The sequence below is a fragment of the Thermobia domestica genome, chromosome 1, assembly GCF_964235325.1.
Source record: "Thermobia domestica chromosome 1, izTheDome1.hap1.1, whole genome shotgun sequence".
NCBI classification, from domain to species: domain Eukaryota; kingdom Metazoa; phylum Arthropoda; class Insecta; order Zygentoma; family Lepismatidae; genus Thermobia; species Thermobia domestica.
Window position 1 is genome coordinate 355910605 of NC_137454.1, and position 13905 is coordinate 355924509.

Genomic DNA, 13905 nt, shown 5'->3' on the forward strand with positions numbered 1-13905 from the left:
CTTTTTTGTGTTATTAAACCCAGCATGAAAGGCAAATGTCCTAGAAGTCCCTCACCTTTCCTCTTCCGCTTATGCAGCCGATTGACCAACAGACGAGCCGCTGAATCTTGTTTTCTGTGTCTAGCTTCCGCAATCAGCATTGAGGAAAACGTTCTCCTGAGGTATGTGTTTTCCGTATTTACACATAGAGTCAGAGATTCCTGCCTTCCACTTTGTCTTCAAGTTTTTGCCGGGTTCGATCCTGATGAATCTGGTCTTGGAGGACATCGCCTCTGATGAGGTCGCCCTGAACAACGAACTTCGGAGTGACGTCGAAATGATGAGTTTGCCGTGGGTGGCGTCAAGAGAGACGCCTTGACCATATATGGAAGTCCGTGTGACAGGAAGGAGGGACCCGGTAAAACAGAAGTGCAATAAAACCATTGGAGAGAAGGCTCTCGTGGAAGAAGTGCCAGGATCGTTGTCAAAGGAGCTTCTCCGTAATTCTCTTGTCATAGCTAGATACGGAATCATGGAATATTCACATCAGATAAAGGTAAAATACCATTATGGCCAAGCAGTATTCGAACACCAGGCTGCATAAGCCCGCCCTTAGAAATTCATCACCTTTTCTCTACCTTTCCTATAAGTTTGCTATGCTATTTTCTAAAAAAAAGAGTTGGAGTATCATTTCAAAACTTATCAATAGATGCTTATCAGTATAAAACTTGGCCATATGCCATATTACCAGTGTAGGGTTAGAAAATGTATTTGTATTGGAACGAATATTAATCTTATTAGATTTCATTGGTTTACTTTTAATGTACCATCCCGACATTCATTCCGTACCTGGAAAAGTCAGGATTCCAATTATGTTTTATGGTGGAAGCGCTTACGGTTTGGTCTCTGTGAGTTCTCTCGTTATTTTTATAAATTTTGCCTCCCACCTATTTGTTTAGCACTAATTTGGAATTTCCCCCACAAACCATCCTTGATTTAGTAAGGATGTCTGGTGTTAGAATCTTACTTGTCTTTAATTTTAAGTGATATTATTTGTAATTTTCTAAGTTTGTGTATTTTCGTTTTTTTTTTATGCTGCATCAATTTGCTCAAGATTGTGATGTTAGTGATGATGCATATAACGAATTAGATTTTTTGGGCCTATTGTTACTTCCTCTCCTGGAAGCGTTCATTATACTAGGCAGTGTTTTGATCGCATTCGGCGTAATTTGCGGTTTTCACATTCCATTTCTGATATCGAGGCATTTTCTAGTACTTCTCCCTCTCCGTTATTCGACATGGCAGTTGGTGGTCAACAAGACAACTTCAGTATCCTTAGTCACATCTTACGACTGGAACCGTTTTACGGACGCATGGGGGATGATGCGGCCCATTATATTGACTAGTTCGAGGTTTTGGCTCAGTTTAATAATTGGTCGGAACTTAAGAAAAAAATGGATACTTGGTTCTTTATTGAAGGGTCCAGCCGCCTACTGGTTTGATACACTTTCAAAACAAACAGAATTCCCTGGCATGTCTTACGACCAGTTTAAAAATAAATTCAAGGATGCCTTCAAAAACGCTTTATTGCCTCAGTTAACAGAACATGAGATGCGCTCCCGGGAACAGGCATCCAACGAGTCTGTATTGTCGAATGTATACGCAAAAAGGAACCTAATTCCTCGTAACGATAAAGAAGCTCCATTACAGTAGCAGATTCAGCTTATTATTGATGGGTTGATCCCAGAAATATGCGCATTGCGATAAAAAAGACTTATACCACGGTTGAAGAATTGGTAAAGATCTATTAGATGAGGAAAAGGGAAGAGATATATTGGAAAGGGAAACGATCGAAAAGCTCATTAAACAGAATACTTTTCTCTCGCAAGCGCCAGTTCAGCTTAATCCGCCGGAAAATTACGAAGGTCGTGGGAATGTTGTTGTTCCCTGTCAGCAGATTGATCGCTCTACGCGAACTTTAATCCCTGAAGCTTCCGCTCCGAAGACCAGTTAGCAAATATTCAGAAGCAACTGACTCAGTTGTCATTGCAAGGACAACATGCACAACAGAATTCAGGTGCGAAGAATAATTTTCGCCGCAATAATAACAACAACAATAGAGGTGGACGTAGTTTCTCTTCGCAACAAACTAATCAGCAACACTCTGAGTAACAAACACGTTATGCCAATCAAAATAGTAACAATCAGGGTAGGAATAAGAAGCCCATCATTTGTTTTAAATGTGGGAAGGAAAATCATATTGCAGCCCACTGCTTGAGTAATTTAAACTAGTTCACAGTGTTGATGATGGTGGGCCATCAACTCCTAAGCGTATAGAAATCCCCCTCCTTGTTGAACGAGCTCTTCCACATATTGTGATTAGATTGAATGGTAAGGATAGTCCTATTCTTCCAGATAGTGGGTCGCAAATATCTTGTATTTTGCACAGATGGTACCTAGTAAGGCTAAAATTTTTCCAACGTCTAGTGTTTTGAAGGGAGTTACGGGTAAGACTTTATCAGTTAGTAAGATAGCCTTGGTTCGATTCGAGGTAGGGTAAAAATATTTCTGTCATCCCTTCAGGATTTTCCCTAGCTACCCACACCCCCCTTTGGTGGGACAAGATTTTTTGTTAGCTCACGAGGCTGATCTGAATCAGAAAGATCGTTCATTAGTCATTTCCAGGTTTGGTATAATTCCTTCTGCCAACTTGCCTCAGTCTTCCCATATTTGTAATGTGTCTGCTGAATTTGCGACCATAATTAAACCAGTGTTTAAAGTTGTGCAGTCCACATGGCTACCGCCTCGTTCGACGGTGCGAGTTCCTCTCCGGAAATGTTATGATTTAGTGGGATCCAGGGAGTGGTTACAGCCCCTTAAGTTTGTACCTGGGGTGATCAGCCTTTTTTTCAAGAATCTTTTGTGGACAACGTTAATTCTTTTATTTGGGTAACTAACCCTACGGATAAGACATTTTTGTTGTGGAAGAATAAGGTTGTGGGACTTGCTGTTGACAAAAGTAGTGAACATTTGTGTACAAACGTAACCGAAGAGACTGACTCTCAATGTCCTGAAATACCTGGTTACCCGGTTAATGTAAACCCGGGCCCAGAAACTGCAATTGTATGGCGTTATTGCAGAATTCAAGAATGTATTTATTTGGTCGCCGGATGACGTTTCGCAGGCTCGTCGGTACGAACACGATATCCAACTTAAGGATCCTAATCGTGTTTCAGTAAAGCCTTATACGATACCCTGCCCTCTTCGCGATGCCATCAACGAACAGATTACATTACTTTTGAAACAATATGCTATTAAAGCGTGCCACTCGCCGTGGAACTCTCCGATCACTCTAGTACGTAAGAAAAGTGTTTCTTGTAGTCTGATAGTGGATTTGAGAGTCTATAGTCACGTGATTCCATCCAGCTATCCTGTACGTTCTACGCAGGACATTCTTGAGTGTTCCAGTGGTCATAGATTCATCTGTATTTCAGATCTCACATCAGGTTTTTATCAAATTTAATGGACAGAAAAGGAGTCAACTTATTACCGCTTTTTCAGTCCCGGGTGAAAGGCAATACTGTTTTAAGGCCTTCCCTATGGGTTTGGTAATGAGTCCGAGTGCTCTTAATGATATGATGAAACTTACACTTGAAGGTCTAAAGGAAGATTCAGTCTATTATTACTTAGACGATGTCGTCTGGGGGGCAGATTCATTTGAACAGGTTCTTGGAACAACAAGGAAATTATTTCAAAGACTCCGAGAGCGTGGATTGAAACTCCCCGGAAACTCCCAAACTAGGGCATTTTCACTAGAACTTTTGGGACACGTAGTTTCCCAGCAGGGGATATCAATCTCCGATTGGATTACTGATTCTATTAGAAATTACAAACGACCTAAGACGCAGAAGCAGCTCAAGAGCGTTTAGGATGGTGCTCCTTTGTTCGATTTTACGTCAAGGTCTTTTCGAAAAATCGAAAACCTCTGTTAAGATTCTCAAGAAGGAGGTCCCGTATAAATGGACTGCTGCGCAACAACAGGCATTTGAGAAGATGAAAGAAGCTATCATTTCCGCCCCAACATTGATGAGATACGGCCCCAAGAAGGATGTGCATGTGTACTGTGACGCCAGTCTGCATGCGTTGAGCGGAGCGATTCTACAGCCGGAAACTGATAAAGAAGATGCGCCGTTGGTGCCCATTGCCTTTTGCAATCGAGCGTTGAGTATTCAAGAACTCAAATATCATCCTTACCATCTTGAATTGGCTGCTATCATCTTTACGCTGCGCCGTTTCAAGTATTTTCTTTTAGGAAGATATTTTTATTTGAAGACTGATTGCCTTTTGTTGACCTTTCTTCGTCAGACTAAGAATGTGGCAAAGTTTGCAAGTATCATGGCAGAGTTGGAACAGTACCAATTCACTATTTCGCATGTGCCCGGAAAAATGAATTCTTTATGTAGCACCTTGTCAAGAAATGTAGAAATGTCAAAGAGACTTAGAAGATGAAGAGGAGAACCTGGAGGACCCGTGAGTTTTCACGATCCAACTAGATGACACGCTGAGAGAAGAGCAACGCAAGGACTCCTACTTGAAGAATATTATCTCCCTTTAGGACGGAAGAAAGGACCAGGACTACAATCTAGAACGCCAGGCTCTGTGCTTTGAAATTAAAGATGGCATTTTATTTCGGAAACATCGCCATCCGTCAGTAATTGAGTTATTGCCAGTCATTCCATCGACTTTAAGGGATAAAGTTTTCCGATCCGCACACGAAAGCACGTTCAGTGCATCTCACGTTGTTTATGGAAAAACGTACCACTTACTGTTGTGATCTGTTTACTTGACCTTCATGAAGAGATTTGTAGCTGATCGTTGCCGCCGATGTCAGGTATGCCAGCGCTTCAAGAAGACGCCTGGGAAACCGCCCGGAGTTCTTCAAACTATGCCTTCTGTTCCACCTTTCTATAGAATAGCTCTAGATTGCGCTGGTCCCTAAAGCGATGCAAACGCCCTTCGGCATAAGTATTTAGTGGTTGCTGTTGATAATAATACTAGATATGTGGTAACCGCTACAGCTCCAGATCAAACTGCAGCCACGCTCGAAAACTTTTTGTACAATCATGTTCTTCTAGGATTTGGTCACTTTATAGAAATTTTGGTTGCCCGGTCTACGGATTTTACTGGAATGCTTTTCCAAGAATTATGTAACATCCTTGGAGTTGAAATCAAGTTCGTAAATCCCTATCAGCATGAAACTTCTGGTCTCGTAGAGGTCCAGATTAAACATTTAGAGGCTTTGTTAAAGTGTAACATTAACCCTTTAGGCTATGGAAGTTGGGTTGACCATGTTTCTGCGGTTACCTTTTCCCATAATATCACAGTAAATTTATCAACGTCATTCTCGCCTTTTTCTTTGCTCCATGGCTTTGACACATATCTTGAAGGTCAAGCCATGATTAATGGACCATGTCTGTACGTTTCCAATGAAGACCGTCTGACAATACTCCAAGAAATTAGGGAAAAAATCCCAGGACAAACTGTATGATCGTTTGCGTACGACAGCTAATTCGTACAATCATCGCTACATAGCTGTTAAATATAATATTGGACAGCATGTTTGAATCTATGATCCTACCAGGAAACGAGGTCATGCCAAAGGCTTTTCTGGTGATTATTTCGGCCCAGGTCTTGTGTTTGGAGAAGACCATGCCAACGCTTACTTTGTGAAGTACAAAACAAATAAAGGAAGGGAGAAAATTCAATCGATCACAGTGACCAGGTTGAAAGCATATTTTCTAGACGACCCTCCACCAGAAGACACCGACCTGTCTGATAATGTTGCTTGTATTCGTCAGGAAGATCTTCACGATAGGAAACAAGTAGAAGAGATTGAACATCTTACTCTTGTGTCGAATTTAAAGGAGCTGGTCCAATATATACACTTTACTGACGCTGAGGAATTACCTATGGTTTCGTCTATGCAATTTCCAAAGCCTACTAGGAAACCACTATATAATATCAATGAAGACATTAACAAGAAAGTTAGCATTTTCTATTGAGATATAGCTAAACTTAAATGCAACGCTGTGGTTAATGCAGATAATGAAACCCTAACGCCAGGATCTGGTGTCGATGGAGCAATCCATAGACCCACCGGGGAACAACTCCTTAAAGTGTGTAAAAAGCTTGGTTCAGTTCGACAAGGAAAAGTAAAAACATCGCCTGGTTTCAATCTCCCTGCAGCAAATGTATTATTTACTTGCGCTCCTAGAGACAAAAACAAACGCATTTTGAGGCAGTGCTACTTAAACTGCATGAAACAGGCTATTGATAACAATTGTCGAACGCTCGCCTTCTCCTGTTTAACACTGGAGCGTTCGGTTTTGATAAACTGCAAGCAGCAAAGATAGCAATATCAACTGTCCGTAACATGCTTGAGACAAAATTGTTCGATTTCGAAAAAAAAATATCTTTTGTCTTTTTGATAAGGAAAACAAGCAAATTTAAGATGAGTACGTTCCCTCATACTTCCGTAATTAGTATAAGGTGTGGTCAGAAAAAAATCTCTTATTCTATGTTAGTATTTTGGATTTGTATGATTCCAGAGAGTTTTTTTCTTCTTTTCTCTAAGTAACCATATTTCGAAATATTTTAGTTATAGTTACGTAAAGCTTCAGTGTGGCTACTTTGCTTGCGGCGTTGTGTGCTTGATATTGGACTTTTTTCTTCTACCCTCATACCTGCAAAGAAAGAAAAGATTATTATGATTTTGACCTATTTTTATGCTGAGAGATATATTCCATCTTATCTCTATACACTTAAGTTATAATGTTTAGCACGTGCATTTTTTTAATTATAGATTTACTGATTTGACCTCTATTTAACTGTGAATTTCATTTTCTGTAAGGAAGACTAGCTACCTTCCTGAGGAATCCTGAATGTGACAATTTTTAAGCACTATTTTATGACTTATATGCGTGCATACAATCTTACCTATATAGTCGATTTTTTTAAACCTATTTTTCAACATGTTGAATCTTACCGATTTAGACTGTTTTTTCCAAGAATAGACGATAATTTTCCTTGACTAGATATTCATTTCTGACAAAGTTTCAATGTTACTTCGAAATGGTAATAATTACTTTGACATGACATATTAACCTTTTTGCCTATTTTATCTGAGTGATGTAAACTGAGTGAAAGTGTTACAGAATTGACATATAAAGCAATTTACTGGTATAAGTGAGATATAGAGATATCTGTTGCCAGTATAAGGCGAACTTATTATGTAGTAACGTTTAAGTTGCTAATTATCTTAAGATGATTGTACATATGTTTTAATGTACTTATGGTATAAATACAGTGTTTTCTTAATAGTAGTATTATATATATTTCAAAGACAAATATATGGTAGTTATATATTTGGTCTAGGAATTAATTCGTGCGGTTGGTACGCACACATTGAAGCTGTAGTACAAACACAAAATACATAAATACCTTAAGAAAAATATTGTCCATCGCTAGCCACCACTTTCGCCCATCTGTCAGGCAATGTACGGATTCCGTGGCGAAAGAAGTCCTCATCCTTGGAAGCGATCCAGTCAGAGACCCATGTTTCGATATCTTCTGAAGAAGTAAACCGCTGTCCAATCAAATCGTTGTTCATGCAATCGAACAAGTAGTAGTCCGAAGGAGCAACGTCTGGTGAATACGGCGGGTGGGGTAAAACTTCCCATCCGACATTTTCTAAATAGGTTTTGACCGGTTTTGCGACATGTGGGCGAGCGTTATCATGTTGAACAATAAGTTTATCATGTATGTTCTCCCATTCTGGTCGTGTTCTGGCCAGAGCTTGCTTCAAACGCATTAATTGTTGTCGATAACGTTCTCCATTCATAGTTTCACCCGGTTGCAGCAGCTCATAGTACACCACACCTTTCATATCCCACCACATGCACAGCATAACCTTTGCACAGTGAATATCTCGTTTTGGTTGTGATGGACCTGGTTCACCTGGTTTCACCCAGGCCTTTTTTCGTTTAGGGTTCTCGTAATGGATCCACTTCTCATCACCCGTAATAATTCGATGCAGAAACCCCTTTCTGCTCTGTCGTTGAAGCAGCAATTCGCAAATGGTTTTTCGTCTTTCAACGTCTCTGTCTTTCAATTCATGTGGAACCCAATGTGACATCTTTTGAATCATTCCCATGGCTTTCAAGCGTTTGGAGACTGTTGTTTGATCAACGCCTAATGCTGCTGCAAGTTGTTCCTGCGTTTGACACGAATCCTGCTCGAGCAATGCTGTCAATTCTTCGTCTTGAAATTTTTTTGGCTGTCCAGCTCGCTCTTGGTCTGCCAAGCCAAAATCACCACTTCTAAACCGTGCAAACCACTTCTGACACGTTCGCTCAGCTAGAGCATGGTCACCATACACTTCCACCAAAATACGATGACTTTCAGTCGCACTTTTCTGCATGTTAAAGTAATGCAGCAGGACACCCCGCAAAAACACTTTATCAGGCACAAATTGCGCCATGTTCATTTAACTACAAACTGGTGTTGTTGACGCTTTAATCCACTGCTCTATACTACGAACGATACGCGATGACAGGGGTTTGCAACACATGTGTGGATACACGGAACTGTGGGACGCTCCGTTCGTTGCGCCATTTGTTGTCCACCCGCACGAATTAATTCCTAGACCAAATACATCACTTAGTTGTTATACATACTATGGTACATTATATAGTGCATTTTATTATAGTGCATTTGGTCTATGTTATTTTTTATTTTAATTTGTTCCAGATACTGCAAGTTCTCTTATTGATTTCAGTTGTATCATCTCCCCAAGATGTATTTATATCTAGCAGATTTTATTTTAATGAACTCCATGGACACATTTTGTATCAGCAAGCAGTTCCTCTGTTATTCAATGTGAGTTTTCCTAGACCTAGTTTCCTAGATCTATTCAGTTTCCTAGACCTATTCATGCTTCTTCGTTGTTTAACTCTTTACATTGTAATGGCAGTAACTCTTATTCTGTTCAGACATGCAGTTTAGCTTCCAGTTTGGATGCGTTACATACGCACTTAGCTAATAATCTTTTAACGGTTAACGAACCTTATAGAACCAAGGTCCACTCTCGAAAACCCGTTCCATTTTTAATGGAATTGGAACCCTATTCAGATGCTGCTGCGGACTAACTACCCATAGCCAGTTATCTGCATACCAACAAGAACAAGACAAAATTCAGTCACTCGTTGTTCAACTTCGTGAACAATTACTTCATAATTCTATTTTTATTCAGAATGCATCTGTAACCATGACCGAGTTTCAATCTCAGATTGGTAAAAACTTTCAGTAAATGGAGACCTTTTCAAAATATTATTGGATCAGAAGAAAGTTTTATTCAATTCCGTACAAAATCTGGCTAATAGAAATCAACTAGAAATTTTCCCGTTACTCGGGGAAATTTACCAACTTTCGCTGCGCATTTTAAAATTGGTGGAAATTCAAAAAAATCAGAACTCCCTGCAGAGTTGCAGAGTGGGTAAGGTAGATCCCTTACAAAGTATTGGAGGATCAATTACGTATTTTAGAAGAGTCAGTAATCCTTTAGAATATGTTATTGGCTATTCCTATATCTAACGTTGATGTTTATTACACATTAAAATTGCTGTCATGTGATATTTTTGATTCCTATATTTTTGCACATGCAAAAGTACCATTGAGAGAGGACGCCTTCTTTAAATTATATTCTGTTAAGGTCATTCCTTTTGGCAGTCATAATCAGACTTGATCGAACAGCATATCTCCAAGTTATGTTATTTTTCAATCTCAGCTGTTTCCTTTTCCTATTGTAGGCTCTGATTTGCTGTCCTGTAACCTACAAGTCTCGAACTTGTGTAAAATTCCGTCTCACATTACCGATTCTTCTCAAATGGGTAGATGCTTATATTCTACATCCACGACATTGTGTCGTCTTGTTCATATGTTTGCCACGATAACGTGCATACTCAACTTTTGGAATTGCAGCCCCATACTTTTGTTTTGACCCCCCTCCCCTTACGTTACAATTAGTGTCTGCCACAAACACCTCACTTTTGGACGTCTCTAGCAAAAGCAAATTTGGGTCACTACTTATTTCATTACCGTGTGATATTACACTAAAAGTTTCTGAGCAATTATTCGCTAAACCGATATTTCCTTGTTTTCACAATCGGATTTCATCGCCTACAGTAGTACATTTATTTCCTGCCTTTGTGACGGCCAATAATGTTGTTCATTTAAATCAAAGATTTAAATCACAGGAGATTTTTAATAAAACTAATTAACCTTGACTGGAGATATACTGTACTTGATCTAAATTTGCCGCCATATACTGTCACGCCCATTAAGCCTTATACGCCAATCTATTATACACAAAACTTTGTGCCAATATTTTAGTATGCTGGAACATCATTCTAACATTAGCGATTGGCTATTTACTATACCGACATGACTTTTTCCTGTGCGCTTTGTGCATTCGCAAGGCTAATGCTGAGTCCTTTGCCTTAGACCAGGATGTGGTGTGGATTTTGGTACATCCTATCGAAATTCTTCTACTACTGTTAATTTTATTTACACTTTTTAAATTATATAAACGGCGTTTTGTCTTTAAACGTAAAGTTAAAGCCCAACGCAGTAATAATCTACCTTTATCATCGCCTGTAACTTCTTCTGATAGCCAACGACTTGCAGTATCTACTTCGAATCCTGTCTCATACCTTAACGATTACGTGCCGTACTTCTGAACTAAGGATTTTTATTGTTTCGCTTATATGTTCAGTTATTGTGTGTATAGTGTGATTTTTGTTTATTTATTACACCATTAGAGTTATACATATATATACTATAGTACTTTGATTTAGTAATTATAATGTACATGCACTAGCTTTTAAGCCATCTCTTAGTTATTTATGGAATTATAGAAGAGGATTTTAATTCAAACCATGAAGCATTTACCTTAATTTACAGTGCGCACATGGTAGGTGCTTCTTTCTTCATTTCTTGCGCACTCCCGTGTTCGGAACTTTTCGACGATGGACTTTTTGTTAGTTGCAGAAGAAAGACATTGTGAGTTAAGAAGTAACATTAGTCGTACTGCTACTCGTAGTAGAGCAAGAAAAATCTGTGGCACCTTTTTCCAAGTAGTAAGATATTATGTTACTTAGTTCGTGACTACTTTTGTTAAGAGTATTTCTTCCATTTGCGAATTATTTTTTTGATTAGACGATTTAATATTTTTTCCTACAGTTAGTAAGGTTACATGTTAGCATTGTGTATAGACACATGCGTTAATTAGCAATTTATTAGCGTTCCGAACATATTGATAGATATTCATGCAACATGCAATGTAAGTTATGACATGTTAATGAATTAAGGCCATGTAGTTCCGTTTTGGTGTGAATCTCAGCACCTGTGAAGAAATAATTATAAAGAATTAGTTAACGTTACGTTCACAATGTGTGCGATATTTACTAGAAAAATTTGCACACATGCCTGTGCTTATGATTTTTTGTTCTACATATATAAGTTATCGGATATTGGAATTTTTGCTATACATTATATACTGGTTATGTGGTCCTCGTTAGTTAGACATTTATTTATATTACCTATATTTTCGGTGGAATTTATGTTAAATATATATATATATATATATATATATATATATATATATATATATATATATATATATATATATATATATATATATATATATATATATATATATCTTGTTTGAAAATTTCATCCGCGCTGTCTTTATCAACGCATTCATTCATACTTCACGTTATTTCGGACCCGTTCATTTGCTTTGTGATTTACTACGTTCTTACACTCAGAGTGAAAGCTTGGACACTGGTATTTAGTGGATTCTTATAACTTCAACTTTGACGCTTGTTAAGACCATTTCTGTAATGGCACGCATCAATGTATCATCTCTCAAGTTCAACTGATAATCGTTATCTTTTACATTTTCTCCTTCAGCCGATATCTCCACATTTCCGACATTAGGCCGCGTTTTGGTTAGTATCAGTTTTGGGGTTGTGCCTATCGTTTCTCAATCTATGTTCTCTGCAAGAGGCGATTCCTAGCCGCCTAAAGCTAGTATGCCCTTTTTTAGGCTTCTTCGAACGTCACAGATCTAAATAATCTTGTGACTTTCTTTTCCCGGAGAGAAGTTTCAGAAACTCTTCTACCCGCGCGTTTTCCTCCAACTTCTGCTATCTCCTTTGGTTGGCTTAGCCTGGTCGTTCACGAATTGTGTTTTATTTATTCTTCTCTTTAGAGATTTTAAAAATTATTTGGTCTTCAAATTTTGTTATAACCTATTGACATCAATTAAACCTTAATCAATGAGGAACGACTACTACTCCCACTTCTGTATTCGTAAGTGCAAGAGTCAATTTTCCTTCCATATTCTCCCCTTTTTTCTATTCCCATCTCATTTTTTATCCAAACATTCCAGCACCTTATTAGTTTTACTGAGTTTATACCTTATGTTCCTTTTAAGAGCGAAAATTATGTTATTTTTCTTCCTCGCATCCCGTTCCACTTGTAGACATGCCTACCTTCTGAACGTGCTTGCTATATTTTATGGATTTATGTGATTATCTTGCTATAGCAATTAAGTTCATTTTTACCACATATATATTATATGATATTTTACGTATTTTGATACGCTTTTATCTTATTTATATTCCATTTTTAGTGTTATATTTTTATGTGGTTCGAATTACGTATGTACTGACGTTATGAAATTTTTAACTTATATGTTGTTCATTTTACTCTTTTGTTTTCATTTTTAAATGCACTATCATACTCTTATAACTGAGAAGGTAACTAATTTACATTATTGCAATTAAAGTTTACTAATTCAATTGCATATTTTATGTCATAAATGCAAGTCATTTACGTCCTTTTTCCCTTTCTCTTCTTTTTCACGCCGAAAACTGTCACTAGTGCGTGGCATGTAGTGACCTTCAAGGATGTCCTCATACGCCAACATGTTTCTCATTCTTGCCACGAGGGAAGCACAGGCTTACTGGCTTCTCACCTTCCTAATTACTTGCTCCCATCTGCACACAACCACGGAGGTCAATTCGCCGGATTCATTCTTCAACAATCATTGCCTTTGTTGTAGCTCCCCCTTTAAGAGAAATTGAGTTTGTTTCTCTCTTTAAATTATTTTCTTAGTCCTTTCCAGATTTCAAGGTTCGACCGATTCATTGAAAAAAGTCTTTTCTATGATGGTTCTGTGTTTTCCTGGAAGGGGGAATGTTGAGGATCCGGTCTCTTGGTTCGATCCCCGGAGGATTAACAACAGAAGAAAACATTATTTTTCTTTTATTTTTATGTAGTCTGAAGGCTCGAAGAGCATTTGTACTACTTTTCTTTTTTGTGTTATTAAACTCAGCAATAAAGGCAAATGTCCTAGAAGTCCCTCACCTCTTCCTCTTCCGCTTATGCAGCCGATTGACCAACAGACGAGTAGCTGAATCTTGTTTTCTGTGTCTAGCTTCCGCAATCAGCATTGAGGAAAACGTTCTCCTGAGGTATGTGTTTTCCGTATTTACACATAGAGTCAGAGATTCCTGCCTTCCGCTTTGTCTTCAAGCTTTGCCGGATTCGATCCTGATGAGTCTGGTCTTGGAGGACATCGCCTCTGATGAGGTCGGCCTGAACAACGAACTTCGGAGTGACGTCGAAATGATGAGCTTGACGTGGGTTGTGTCAAGAGAGACGCCTTGACCATATATCATACGACAGGAAGGAGGGACGCGGAAAAACAGAACTGAAAAAAAAACATTGGATACAGTGGTCTCGTGGAAGACGTTTCCGGATCGTTGTCGAAGGAGCTTCTCCGTAATTCTCTTGCCATAG

The 13905-nt window shown here is 38.6% G+C and overlaps 1 protein-coding gene across 1 annotated transcript; it reads left to right on the top strand.

Moving 5' to 3' along the window:
* The first annotated feature begins 364 nt into the window (after positions 1–364).
* On the top strand, positions 365–3908 carry LOC145681991 (uncharacterized). The gene is made up of 2 exons (XM_081753595.1): positions 365–535; positions 3474–3908. Exons 1-2 carry the CDS (start codon positions 365–367, stop codon positions 3906–3908), a joined length of 606 nt encoding a protein of 201 aa, XP_081609721.1.
* The last annotated feature ends 9997 nt before the right edge of the window (positions 3909–13905 follow it).

What these genes read in the sequence shown, in the direction of transcription:
- LOC145681991 (XM_081753595.1), top strand. Translation starts at nt 365, where the DNA reads ATGGAAGTCCGTGTGACAGGAAGGAGGGACCCGGTAAAACAGAAGTGC. An exon ending in AATATTCACATCAGATAAAG is followed by an intron (nt 536 to 3,473) that starts GTAAAATACCAT and finishes TCTGTATTTCAG; the next exon opens with ATCTCACATCAGGTTTTTAT.